At 36.5% G+C, this 14,764-nt stretch overlaps 1 protein-coding gene across 5 annotated transcripts in view; it reads left to right on the top strand.

Moving 5' to 3' along the window:
• MGAT4A (alpha-1,3-mannosyl-glycoprotein 4-beta-N-acetylglucosaminyltransferase A) overlaps positions 1 to 14,764 on the top strand; it is a 162,411-nt gene that overhangs the window by 119,461 nt on the left and 28,186 nt on the right. For 3 of the 5 annotated variants that reach the window (XM_071221516.1, XM_071221517.1, XM_053923742.2), the window contains exons 9-14: positions 896 to 1,010; positions 2,307 to 2,437; positions 7,402 to 7,509; positions 7,634 to 7,827; positions 11,342 to 11,420; positions 12,100 to 12,166. In XM_071221516.1, the coding sequence (XP_071077617.1) occupies positions 896 to 1,010; positions 2,307 to 2,437; positions 7,402 to 7,509; positions 7,634 to 7,827; positions 11,342 to 11,420; positions 12,100 to 12,166 (694 nt within the window). Of the gene's footprint in view, positions 1 to 895; positions 1,011 to 2,306; positions 2,438 to 7,401; positions 7,510 to 7,633; positions 7,828 to 11,341; positions 11,421 to 12,099; positions 12,187 to 14,764 lie in introns of all 5 variants that reach the window. The other 2 variants (XR_011651226.1, XR_011651225.1) reach the window with 1 other exon arrangement.

The following is a 14,764-nucleotide window of genomic DNA, read 5'->3' as shown; positions in this document are numbered from 1 at the left end:
GGCAGAAATTCAAGCACTGATAACTCTTGGTGCTGGCAGAACACATCGGTTACCTGGTACTCTGTGAACTGCTCTGTCTTCTTAAGAATTTTGAAGATTTTTTTTTAAACATGTAAATGAACTTTTAGGAATCTATCCTACAGAAATGAAAAATATTTAAGTATAAGCATATTAGCACAACATTGTTTGCCCAGGCGAAAAATGAGAAGCTGAATGTCTGCCTATGAGCACAGCAAGTTGAATGAATTGTTACATATCTGTAGCATGGAATACTATGACTTCATTTAAAAGGATGTATTTATTAACCTGGAAAGATAATTCATGATATACGAAGGAAAAAATGTTCACAATATGATTCCCCCTTTTAATAAAAACGTAGAGGGAAATGGGAACCTTAAGTGTGTATGGGTCTCTGTGCGGTATAAGTTCATACAGAAGGTGTTGAATGGATGCACCCCCAAGTTTTAACATTGGTTACCTCAATTAGCAAGGTGGGGGGCAGAGAAGGGAAGCTACTAGCTTTTTTTTTTTTTTTTACTTTCTCTTTGACTTGGTATGTGTATCATGTAAAAAGCAAAGAAACTAAATAAAATAAAGGTCTATAAAAATTCATTTCCTTTAAAAAGAAAAAAGACAGTGTGAAATTATGTTGATGTTGGGCACTTTATATTAAAAGACCAAATATTTCATGTGAAAAGGGAGTGGTTTTGTTGACTTGCTCTGTGCACCTTCCATTTTATTTTAATAAAATTTAGTTTTGTATTTTCCTCATTTTTGACCATTGTTTACTTGTTTTCATGATAAAGTACGGTTTATTTTTTTCATAATAAAGAAGGTTCTTCTATCTACATCTTTCCTCTGTTTCTGATTTATTAATATGATCAACTTTCTTTAGCTTGAAGATGATATTATTGCCAAACAGAATTACTTTAATACTATAAAAAATTTTGCCCTTCAACTTTCTTCTGAGGAATGGATGATACTGGAATTCTCCCAGCTGGGCTTCATTGGTAAGAAAAATGTTGGACTTACCTACTTTTCAGAAATAACTGTGTCTTTTGGGATATTAGATTTTTAAATTTTTTATTATTATTATTTTTTACTTTAAAATTGTCTTTATTCTCACCTGGACTGTTGTGGGCCAGTGGTTGGACATCATTCTGCAAGGCAAAATGTCACCAGTTCATGGTAGGTCCAGTCAGGGTGCATACGAGAGGCAACTGATAGATGTTTCTCTCTCACACCAATGTTTCTCGCTCTCTTTCTCCCTCCCTGCCCCTTTTTCTAGAGATAAATGAATAAAATCTTTAATAAAATAAAATAAAGTAGTCTTTACTCTCTGGAAATGCATTGTTTTTTAGGAGTTTAGCTTAGGTAAATGATGAAAGTCCATCCAAAATAGTATTTGGAGATTTCTAAGATTGTAGTATTTACTTTAGAGTTCTCCAAGGCAGCCATTGGCTCCATATGTCCAAGTGTAAAGCCACTCATGGTCCTGGTGAAGCGTCTGAGTTCTCTGGTACTTCTGCTGTAGCCCACTGCTTTTGCAAGATTTTTTTTTTTTTTAAAGAATGCCGAACAGTTTTCTAATATGAATTCCTGGTGTTTGATGTAGTACATGAAGTTCCTGTTAAGTGATTAATTTATATTCATTTGTTTCTTTTATTGACTATTCAGGGTGCTCGCTTTAAAGGGCTTTTTTCACTGATACTCCCAAATTATACAACTTAAGGAAATGTGTTGAAAGATGAAGAATTGAAGGAAATATACAGATTTTAAAAAACACCCAGAGGATAATAGTACTGTAAAACTTTATTAGAGGCTGGGCCTTTGACCTTGTCGATCATGTATCTCAAACTTACTTTAAAAGTCAAAAAACATCTTTACTTGTGAAATTTTAAGTGAAGTGAAGACAGAATTAGGGGTCCTTGTTTAAAATTTGTTTTATCTAAACATCTTTTTTTTAAAGGGGACAATCTTAATAAGACATGAAGGAAAAATCTCCAGCTTGTGTATATTACAGAATCTATTCGGCAGATCACTGGTCTGCATTCCAAAACTCTGTGTGTCGTACAGATTCCGTAATAGAGAAAGTTGGGAACTCAGCACTTCCGTTTATACCCAGATGACAGCTCAGTGTTGAGCTAAAGCCAGTTTGTTGTTTTTGATAAGACAAGAGGGGACATTATTCATAATGATTTATAGCTGAAAGCCCAAGCTTTGGTTTATTTGTTGTATTGGTTTCACTTAAGCCAAATTGATGCTTGGTTACTTTATTACATCTATTGACTGGAATATCTTTTCAGGTAAAATGTTTCAAGCCCCAGACCTCACTCTGATTGTGGAATTCATATTTATGTTCTATAAGGAGAAGCCCATTGATTGGCTCTTGGACCATATTCTCTGGGTGAAAGTCTGCAACCCGGAAAAAGATGCAGTAAGTTAATTTCTTATGAGGGTAGAAGAAACTTCTTTTCTATGTTTTGTGAAAGTGACTTTTATGGAGCTAGATTTTGTAAATGAATAGTGAAATAGGTGTTTCCACTTAACATTTCAAGTGCTTGCCTTCTTTCTGGAACTGACAAAGTTTCTATAGTAGAGGTACCTTTAAATAGCAGTGTGAAAGTCTGATAAATCGGGAAAGCCCACCTTTCTTTAAATAGGCTCTGCCATTTCATTACTGTTGACTGTCGGTGTTGATCATATCTGTCCTGTGTCGGTTGTTAGTTCAATTTTCTTCATGTTCTCTGTCAGCTTGCTTTTCTCAAATATATTGGGGACAATATCAGACCCCTGGCCATCTGGAAATAAGTAGTAACAGAGAAGTAATATTTTATACTAAAGCAATGGCAAATCAAAAAAGTACCTTTTAGTTTATTACTTGGAAGAAACCAGTGTTCATATACACTGACCTGTGGGATGGCGGTGGTGAGTGAATGATGATTTTTGCTTTGATTATTCAAATATCAAGTTACTTTCTTAGAAATCTTATTACGAAAATTAGAGTTTTTCTTGTCCAATTTGAATTATACCTCTGAAAAAAATAATATTTTATTTAGTATAAGCATAAATGAAATATGAATGTATACATTTTTCTCTTTTTTTATTGTCCAGTCTCCAACCTAACAAATAATCTAATGAAATTTATTATTTATTTATTTATTTTTACTGTTGTTCAAGTACAGTTGTCTCCATTTGTCCCTCTCCACTTCCCCCACCCCACCCATCCCCACCTCCCACCCTTGATTCTAACCCCTTTTGGCTTTGTCCATGTGTCCTTTGTACATGTTCCTTGATACATTCTTAAAAATGAATAAGTTTTGACATGTAATGAGTAAATGTTCATTTAAGCATATGTCATTATAGGGTTGATTTAATAGTCATTCTAACAAATAAACATTTAACTTAATTTGACCTTACACTCCCTAGGATAGTTCTATCATCCTACCCTCCAGTCAGCTTTTAGGACACTGTCTTCTGGTATCTGTAATGTATCATCGCATTCATCGTCTCTCTACTTTTTTTTTAAATAATCAGTTGCTTAGAGAAAAGATATATAGTGAATATTGTTGAATATAGTGAAATAGAAGAATATCTACTTTCTAGCATTTAAATTGAATGTATAAATTGATTTGAACAACCTATTTTTATGATGAAAACCATACCTGTCTTTGCTTTGTAAATTACAAGAATTTTTATTTATAGGACACAATGTCACCGTTACACTCCTAAAATCTGCTTGCATTTAATTGGTCCTATGCAGTTTAATCTAATATATAGTTAGGTTCTAAAATGAGCTCTTGAAGTTAAAATCTCTGAAAATAAAAATTAAAACAACGAAAACCTTTTAATCACTAGTAAATTTTAGTACACCATGCTTTGGCCAGTTCTATCTATTCTTTTACTCCTAGGCCACGTTTTTCCATGGCCTGTAATTCTTCAGTTGCTTCCATTAGGCTGTCCAGGAAGCTGTCTGCTCTCACGGTACTTGCTGGCATCCGCACCAGTCTCTCTGGCAGTGGTCTGGGGAGCGCTTCAGAGCTTTCACACATTCCTCCAAAGCTCTGTCAGCCGGCTCGGACTCAGGCCCACATGTGTCCATTGCCTACTGAGTGGTTGACTCAGTCTCAGCTCCCAATTGTCCTTTTCTTCTCTTCCTGCCTTTGCTCTTCCCCTTTCCTCTCCCTCTCCTTCCACTTGAGTAGTTGAACTTGTGTGAATAAAATATACTATTACACTTGTATTGTTAGTAATAATACTAACCTCTTGTTTAAATTTCATAAGCTGGTCAATATAGAAAGGTTGGTGATTATTGAAATATACTTGGTATTACAATTTTGATCTGTTATTCATAATGTGACTTATCACAGAACTTTTTGTGTGTATAACAGATGAGAGGAGACAGTGGGTCTCAAAAAAATCAGGCCTTTTAACACTCAGTAAATTATTGGAGGTCTTTCAAAGTGGAAATTTTTAAAAAAAATATTTTGTTGTTCAAGTACAGTTTTCTGCCTTTCCCCCATCATTCCCCATCACCCCAGCCCTCCCCACCTCCCTCCCCTGTTTCCACCCCCCCTTGTTATTGTCCATGTGTCCTTTATAATTGTTCCTGCAAACCCTTCACCCTTTTCCCCTATAATCCCCTCCCCACTCCCATCTGGTCACTGTCAGCCTGTTCTCAATTTCAGTATCTTTGGTTATATTTTGCTTGCTTGTTCATTTTGTTGATTATATTCCAATTAAAGGTGAGATCATATGGTATTTGTCCCTCACTGCCTGCCTTATTTCACTTAGCATAATGCTCTCCAGTTCCATCCATGCCGTTGCAAAGGGTAGGAGCTCCTTTCTGTTTGCTGCGTAGAATTCCATTGTGTGAATGCATCATAGTTTTTTGATCCATTCATTTCCTGATGGGTGCTTAGGTTGCTTCCAGTACTTGGCAATTGTAAATTGTGCTGCTATGAACATTGGGTTGCATAGGTTCTTTTGAATTGATGTTTCAGGATTCTTAGGGTATAATCCCAGCAGTGGAATTGCTGGGTCAAAAGGCAGTTCCATTTTTAGTTTTCTGAGGAAATTCCATACTGTTTTCCACAGTGGCTGCACCAGTCTGCATTCCCACCAACAGTGCACTAGTGTTCCCTTTTCTCCACAACCTCTCCAACACTTGTTTGTGGATTTGTTTATGATGGCCATTCTGACAGGTGTGAAGTGGTATCTCATTGTGGTTTTAATTTGCATCTCTCTGATGGCCAGTGATACTGAGCATCTTTTCATATGTCTCTGGGCCCTCTCTGTGTCTTCCTTGAAGAAGTGTCTGTTCAAGTCTTTTGCCCATTTTTTAATTGGGTTTTTTTTTCTTCTTGGAGTGGAAATTGTGTGAGTTCTTTATATATTTTGGAGATCAAACCCTTGTCTGAGGTGTCATTGGCAAATATGTTTTCCCATATAGTTGGTTCTCTCTTCATTTTAATTCTGTTTTCTTTAGCCATGCAGAAGCTTTTTAATTTGATTAAGTCCCATTTGTTTGTTTTTTCCTTTATGTTCCTTGCTTTAGGGGATGTGTCAGTAAAGATGTTGCTGCATGGAATATCTGAGATTTTCCTGCCGATGTTTTCCTCTAGGACTTTTATCATGTTACAACTTATATTTAAGTCTTTTATCCACCTTGAATTTATGGTGTAAGTGCATGGTATAAATTGGTGATCAAGTTTCATTTTTTTGCATGTAGCTGTCCAGATCTCCCAATACCATTTGTTGAAGAGGCTATTTTTACTCCATTTTATGCTGCTTCCCCCTTTGTCAAATATTAATTGACCATAGAGACTTGGGTTTATTTCTGGGCTCTCTGTTCTGTTCCATTGGTCTATGTGTCTGTTCTTATGCCAGTACCAGGCTGTTTTGATTACAGTGGCCTTGTAATACAGTTTGATAACAGGTATTGTGATCCCTCCTACTTTGTTCTTCTTTCTCAAAATTGCAGCAGCTATTTGGGGTCATTTATGGTACCATGTAAATTTTTGAGGTGTCTGCTCTATATCTGTGAAATATGCCATTGATACTTTAATGGGGATCACATTGAATCTATAAATTGCTTTGGGTAGATGATGTTAATTCTTCCAATCCATGAGCATGGTACATGCTTCCATTTGTGTCTTCCTTCATTTCTTTCTTCAGTGTTGTGTAGTTTTCTGAGTATAGGTCTTTTACTTCCTTGGTTAGGTTTATTCCTAGGTACTTTATTTTTCTTGTTGCTATAGAAAATGGGATTTTTTTCCTGATTTCTGTTTCTGATATTTCATTGTTGGTGTACAAAAATGCCTTTGATTTCTGAATATTGACCTTTTATCCTGCTGTTTTGCCAGATTCACTTATTAGGTTGAGCAGTTTTTTGGTGGAGTCTGTAGGATTTTCTGTGTACACTAACATGTCATCTGCAAACAATGACAGTTTTGCTTCCTCCTTTCTGATTTAGATGCCTTTTCTTTCTTTTTCTTGTCTGATTGCTGTGGCTAGGACTTCCAATACTATGTTGAATAGAAGTGGTGAAAGCGGATGTCCTTGTCTTGTTCCTGATCTTAGTGGGAAAGCTCTAAGTTTTTGCCCATTGAGTATGATGTTGGCTGTAGGTCTCTCATATATGCCCTTTATTATGTTGAGGATGCTCCCTCTATTCCCACTCAAAGTGGAAATGTTTTATAAATAGGTTTTTTTCAATATGTTCTTGGCCTAAAAGTTTATAAAAAGTCATTGAAATGAACAGTTTATAAAAGCATCACCAGCTAGCCATGGCTACCTTGAAGCATCAGACTAACTGATAATCCTGCTGACATTATAGGTGTCCCACTATGGTCAAGTTTGAGGACAGATTGTAATCTGAAATGTGAGTCATGAGGCACTTTGAGTTGAAAAGTAGGTGTCCCGTAACTGCGCCGAGATGGATTTGTCTGTGGAACCTTTAATACGGTTTGCTTGCTTATATAAGTTGTTGCCTCACATGTTCAAATTGCTTTCACGTAACAAAATGTGCCTTATATTATTTGTAAATTCTTCATTCTATTATCTTTTTGTATATATTGTCTATTTAACCTAAACCCCTAGTTTATAGTTTGTGCATTTTAATATTAAAAGTCAACTCTCTTTTGACATATCTTGAGAAATGGTTGGAACTAAATTTTTAACTCTTCCCTTATATGTGCTTATTTTAAATTTCTGCATCATGTCTGTTTATCGGGTAGGTAGTAAGTCTATTAATGTCTCAGTGAGGACCCTAAAAAATGTGATTTGTAATTATGAGATGAAGTGGGATGGTCTTTTCAATGTTTACCTAAAGAACTCATTTTTCAGATGACAGGATTTCACTTTATAATGTAACACTAACATGACTTTTTTCCTAATTAGAAACATTGTGATAGACAGAAAGCAAATCTACGAATTCGCTTCAGACCTTCCCTCTTTCAACATGTTGGTCTCCATTCTTCACTAACAGGAAAAATTCAGAAACTTACGGTTGGTGATTTTGTTTGATTTTTCTCATTAACATACAATTTGTTATGTAGTACATTATCAGTCCTCTTCTTAAGTATAAATAAGTTATAGGTTGTTTTAATTGTATATGTATCTTTCCTCCTAGGATAAAGATTACATGAAACCATTACTCCTAAAAATCCATGTAAACCCACCTGCAGAAGTCTCTACTTCTTTGAAGGTCTACCAAGGACATACACTGGAGAAAACATATATGGGGGAGGATTTCTTCTGGGCTATAACCCCAGTGGCAGGAGACTACATCTTGTTTAAATTTGATAAGCCGGTCAATGTAGAAAGGTTGGTGATTATTGCAATACATTAGGGCTTACATTTAAAACCTCTTTTATAATGTGATTGATGGTGGAGTGTTTTGTGTGTATAACAGATATGAGGAGACAGTGGGTTCCAAATGTTGGGTTATAGTATATATTTTCTACAACTTGGTAATAAAATGGTTGTGTTGTTTTTAGATAGGAAAGCAGCATTTAGCATGTTTGATAAATTCTTTTGCTATGTCTAAACATATATTTAGTATATTTTTAATACTTACATGTAGAACTGTGCCACAAAATCTCAAATTCGTATTCTCATCTTTATCCTGGAATATCCCTTAAGATTTGAGTGAGAGATGGTTGACTATTCAGAAGATTGGTTGAAATGGCTAGTTTAACAGACTGTGACTATCTCTAGTCAATGGTTTTGCAAATGTTGGGTTACTTTTATTACATCATGGAGGAACTCACAACCCTTTTATGTTTTTCAACACTTACGTCCATTGTATAAAGTTTAGGACTCTTTATCTCCATTTTTTTTTAGTAATCATGAGTCCTTCAGACTCTGCTTCTGCTGTGTTCCCCAGACTGTGTAGCATATTTACATGTGATCCCCAGAAAAGAATATAATTCTTTAGCCTCTGGTTTATTATGTTATGCGTTCTTGCGAGAGGTCATTTGGTTTTTAGAATATGCCAAAAGTCATTTGGAGTAATTCTGTTTAAGGTGGACAAAAACAATGCATAGCTATAATGAAATATTGTAAATTTTCTTGAGTTACTCTAAACTGATTCTAAAGAGAAATTTAAGTGTGAGAATGTTTTAAGCAATGGGAGTATCACTGGGAAAAACATAGAAGTACTGTGAAGTAATATTTTGCACTTAAATAAGTATGTAATATTTGTTATTTAATGCTTATGTTTATACTACATAGTGATTATCTGTACTTTGAGGTATTGTTTACTGCACTTAGAGTCATCGCAGGATTAGAAACAATTTTCTTTCACCTTCTTGATGAACAAGAATAGCCTCAAGCATGTCTATTGGTTTATTTTTAGCAAATGAAAATTCCATTGAAGAATCTACCTAAAAACCTCATGTATCAAAGATCAAATTTCTTAACAATAGTACATTTACAAGAAATCTCTGTAAAGTAGTATTTACATGCCCCTCCTGAGGGCACTTTTCTAGCAGAAACTCATTATGAATTTTAGAGTTCTTGGATAGGCCCACGCGTCCTAGGACAGTAAAAAAGGAATCACTTTTTGATTTTCACAATAACTTACATGCTAAGAGGGGGAAAGCAGAAGTTGTATTTATCACTATAGACATGACATGTTAGGAAAAATGTTTTCTGACTGTATAGCATGGTATGTGTTCATCATACAAAACCTTTTTTGCTTTTCTTTATTTCTTTATTTTTTATTGTTCACTTACAATTGTCTGCATTTTTCTCCCCATCCCTCCACCCCACCCCAGCCAAGCCCACCTCCCTCCCCAACCTCTACCCTCCCCCTTGATTTTGTCCTTGTGTCCTTTATAGTAGTTCCTGTAGACCCCTCTCCCCACTGTCCCCTCACCACTCCCCTCTGGCTATTGTTACATTGTTCTTAATTTCAATGTCTCTGGTTATATTTTGTTTGCTTTTTTCTTTTGTTGATTATGTTCCAGTTAAAGGTGAGATCATATGGTATTTGTCCGTCACCACCTGGCTTATTTCACTTAGCATAATGCTCTCCAGTTCCATCCATGCCGTTGCAAAGGGTAGGAGCTCCTTCTTTCTCTCTGCTGCGTAGAATTCCATTGTGTAAATGTACCATAGTTTTTTGATCCACTCATTTGCTGATGGGCACTTAGGTTGCTTCCAGCACTTGGCTATTGTAAATTGTGCTGCTATGAACATTGGGGTGCATAGGTTCTTTTGGATTGGTGTTTCAGGGTTCTTAGGGTATAATCCCAGCAGCGGAATTGCTGGGTCAAAGGGCAGTTCCATTTTTAGTTTTCTGAGGAAATTCCATACTGTTTTCCACAGTGGCCTCACCAGTCTGCATTCCCACCAACAATGTCATACAAAAATTTAAAAGTTTAAAGAATAAGGAAAAGAATCAGAACTCCAAGGACACCATTGTGACATTGGCACATGTTTTTCATGGTTATTCTGTGTGCTTTCTACTTTGAGGTCATAGTGGACATGTAATTTTATATCTTATATTTTCCAGCATTATACTCTGTCATATATGGTTCGTGAACATTTTAGTGGCTGCACAGGCATGGCTCCACCATCATTTACTTCTTCCAATGTTAAATTTTTAGGTGGTACTGAGTTTTTCCCTATAGTTAATTGCATAGAGAACACCTCTGAATCAACCTGTCTACACTCCAGATTACATCCACTCATACTTTTGCATCTGTAGCTGAGATACTGAATGGCCCATGGTAATAGGATGTAGCATTCCAAGGCAAAGATGTCTTAAAAAGACATGTCTTAGGGAAAATGCGGAAGTAATTTTTAGTGTAGCTTAGAAGGAGCCTCTTACTGGGATCCCTGACCTGTGTAACATTTGAAAATCAAGTCCTCATCATAGATGACTTCTGCCCACAAATGTCGTACTGTAACCATGTCAGAGCTCTATTGTAACTATTACTTGCTGAGTATTTTTAATATGCGAGGTACTTTTTGTCAGTTCTCATAAACTTCTTGATAACAGTCATGTGAGGGTGAGAATACCTGCGTTGTATTAGATGACACTCAGGTTCAGAAAGCTGGTGCAGCCCGCTGAGGTGGAGTTCTCGGGATCGGGACACCTAGGGCTTGGCTGCAGGTCTTTGTGACTACTGAGCGTAAACTTTTAACCACCTAATTTACTAATCTTGAGTTTCAGATTTGGATTTAGGTATGCTTTGTATGCCCTGTCTGGGTTCCACCCCCCTCCACTTACCCACACATACTGGTTTTCAGCCTATCAAAACATAAGAACAAAACACTCATACCCAGAGAGTATTTCAGATGTAGCACAGTATGTCACGTAATCGGTCATTATTCAAATATTTGTTAACACTGACAAATGGAATTATTCAGATATTTGGAATTGGTTAATGCATTTTTACCCTATTAGTACTAAAATTATTTGTATTGGATAAAACTAGTCTTTGACCTTGCAACAACTCGTGTCTGTGCTAGTGAAAATTTTCTCTGATCAAGACACAGTATTGTAATGCAATTTTGACTACTCCTGTCAAGAAGTTTATATATTTAAAGCCATATAAACAGCAACATAAAACCGCCATCATTTTTAATCTGTTAAGTACATTGTTACGTTAAACAGCAAACATGTCCCTTCTGACAGAAGGAATTAACATGTCACCTAAGGCTCGCAGCCTTCAGTTTTTAATTCCCTGCAACTCAGAACATAATGTGCAGTTGCTGCAAGTTCTAGCGTCAGCTTCTGTAGAAGCTTCCTCTGCAGGAAGGCCACCTTCTTGAACATTTGTAAAGTTTAGTCTGACTTGTATTTTTATTTTTATGTTTGTATTTTTAGTTATTTATTCCATAGTGGCAACCAAGAACATCCAGGAGACATGCTGCTAAACACATCTGTGGAAGTTTTGCCTTTTAAGGTATGACTATTTTTTCCCCTTAATTTTCCTTAAGAATACCAATAGACTTGGTTTGAGGCTATTCTTATTTATGAGGTGAAAGAAAATTTTCATTATTGTGGGACCTCATTGGTAATACTAATTTCTTTTGAAATATGGAACCCCTACTATGTTGTCCTGTTTGCCTTATTCATGGAATGAGCCTTCATTTTGTTTCCTGTTGGAAAATACTTGGAAGTTTATACTAGGAAAATAAATGAATCATTCTTTTACTTTAATGTTTACCTGCTGTTTGTATTTCAAGTCCCCAGATACCATGTGGCTTTAATGCTTATTGATTAGTACACAGAGTTAATGTGTTGGCCTCTAAGGAATGCTTAGATCTCTTTCAAGTTAGCACACAGTTCTTGTGCGTATTTTTCATAGAAACTAGTGTTTCATTAAATTGATTTGAATTTTAAATTATTTAAAATTTAAATTCCTAATCACCAGTATATTATATACAGGTTCAGATGATAGTTAGAAAAAAAGAACACGCATATTGATAAGCCCTTTAAGGTTTAAGACTAAAATGACATTTTCTGTTTTTAGAGATAGCTGTGCCACAAATGCCATTTTTATTTTTATTAAGGTATATTGATAACTTATCTTTGTTTTAAATGGAAGAGTTTATAAAATTAATGTCTTTGTTTTATTTTAGAGTGAAGGTTTGGAAATAAGCAAGGAAACCAAAGACAAACGATTAGAAGATGGTTATTTCAGGATAGGTAATGCCTACTTTAGACTGGTAAAAATGTCCTTGATTTTTTTGAACTTAATCATAAAGTAATTTTAAATGCTTTCAAATGTTCAGCAGCTTTAGGATTACAGTTACCACCAGTGCACTCCAAGTTTTATTTGTTCTTGTGTTTTATTATCTTGACCCAACTAGGATTTCAGATCAAAGGTTCATTTACTGGTTCCCCTTTCTTTCCTCCACCTGCCACTTGTTGATAATACATGTCAGATAATCTGCCTTCAGCTGCATTTTGCAGTCTTGCTGCTGTACCCTAGCTGTTCTCATGGTCTCAGCGATATCCATATGCCAGAACCCCTACTCTGAGCGTGTGTAACACCGACATTTTTTTTATTGCTCACCACACTGTTTGTTGTCACCATTCATCTGGTTGCCTGCGTGTCACGTGGGGAGACACCCCGCATACCACCCCATGCGCTTTACTACCCATTAGTATAACTATGTCCATTTGTAACGGTGATCTAGGCTCCGTGCCTCCGTGACTGAAGCAGAGATGGACTGCGTCTGCCTCTGTCCTCTTATTGGCTTCCCATAGAGCCACTGCAGTTACCTCTTCAAAAGGTCACTATTATTGGGTTGGCCAAAAATATTTTTTAGCTTTTTCTATAAAATAAAAGACACATTTTTCATTTTCACCAATAACTTTATTGATTTGGGTATTTTGAGTATGTTTGCTATGTCCTAGTATTGGCTTCTAACCTGTAGAGGCCAGGGCTGCTGCTAAATAAACATTTTGCAATACATAAGACAGGCCCATACCAAGGCATTATTTGACCAAAATGTCAGTAGAACCAAGAAACTTTGAAAATCACTTTTGACATGTTCGATCAGTCACAGCACCTTCTCTACTGCACAGATTTTTTTTGTGTGTGTTTCAGTTGTGTTTTTACCTTTTGGAAATATTAAAGCATAATATGCTGAAAATGTTGTATATCTTCTTCCATCTTCAATATTAAAACAGCTACACAAAAATTCACCAATTTTGATAAGTTTTTTAAAATATATTTTATTGATTGTGCTATTACAGTTGTCCCATTTCCCCCCTTTATTCCCCTCTGCCCTGCACACTCCCTCCTGCCCACATTCCCCCCGCTTTAGTTCATGTCCATGGGTCATACATATAAGTTCTTTGCCTTCTGCATTTCCTATACTACTCATAACCTCCCCCTGTCTATTTTCTACCTACCATTTATGCTACTTATTCTCTCTCCCTTTTACCATTCTCTCCCCCTCTCACTCCTCTACTGATAACCCTACATGTGATCTCCATTTCTGTGATTCTGTTCCTGTTCTAGTTGTTTGCTTAGTTTGTTTATGGTTTTCTTTTTTTTAGGTTTGGTTGTTAATAGCTGTGAGTTTATTATCATTTTACTGTTCATATTTTTTTCCTTAGATAAATCCCTTTAACATTTCATATAATAAGGGCTGGGTGCTGATGAACTCCTTTAACTTGACCTTATCTGGGAAGCACTTTAGCTGCCCTTCCATTCTAAATGATAGCTTTGCTGGATAGAGCAATCTTGGATGTAGGTCCTTGCCTTTCATGACTTGGAATACTTCTTTCTAGCCCCTTCTTGCCTGTAAGGTTTCTTTTGAGAAATCAGCTGATAGTCTTATGGGAACTCCTTAGTAGGTAACTGTGTCCTTTTCTCTTGCTGCTTCTAAGATTCTCTCCTTCTGTTTCATCTTGGGTAATGTAATTATGATGTGCTTTAGTGTGTTTCTCCTTGGGTCCAGCTTCTTTAGGACTCTCTGAGCTTCCTGGTCTTCCTGAAAGTCTATTTCCTTTGCCAGATTGGGGAAGTCCTCCTTCATTAGTTTTTCAACTAAGTTTTCAATTTCTTGCTCTTCCTTTTCTCCTTCTGGCACCCCTATGATTTGGATGTTGGAACGTTTAAAGATGTCCTAGAGGTTCTGAATCCTCTCGTCAATTTTTTGAATTCTTCTTTCTTTATTCTGTTCTGATTGAATGTTTCTTTATTACATCTGCTCCAAACCATTGATTTGAGTCCTGGTTTCCTTCCTGTCACTGTTGATTCCCTGTATATTTTTCTTTATTTCACTTTGGGTAGCCTTCATTTCTTCCTCTGTTTTGTGACTGTACTCAATCATTTCTCTGAGCATCCTGATTACCAGTGTTTTGAACTCTGCATCTGATAGGTTGTCTTATCTCCTTGTCGCCTAATTCTTTTTCTGGATTTTTGATCTGTTCCTTCATTCGGGCCATATTTGTCTGTCTCAGCACACCTGTTACATTGTAAGGGGCAGAAGCTTAGGTATTTGCCAGGACGTGGCAGCCATATTGTGGCGCTGTATGTGGGGGAGGGGCCAGAAAAGGAACAATGCCACCGTCTTCGCTCTTGCCTCGCTTTCAGTCACTTCCCCTGCTTCTGACTTGCAGATTGTGCCCTTTCAGATGCTGCCCTGGTGCTGACATCTGGGTGGGTGGCCTTGTATATGTTGTAAGATCTTGTAGCCCCTCCAACAAACTCTCCTGTGACACTGGCAGTTTCTCCCACTGCTGCAACCCCAACAGGTTTTTACAGCCAGAGGTTTTGAATCTTTATTT

This window comes from Desmodus rotundus, chromosome 5 (assembly GCF_022682495.2).
Source record: "Desmodus rotundus isolate HL8 chromosome 5, HLdesRot8A.1, whole genome shotgun sequence".
NCBI lineage: Eukaryota > Metazoa > Chordata > Mammalia > Chiroptera > Phyllostomidae > Desmodus > Desmodus rotundus.
Note: the sequence above shows the minus strand (reverse complement) of the source record. Positions and strands in the feature narration are given on the sequence as shown.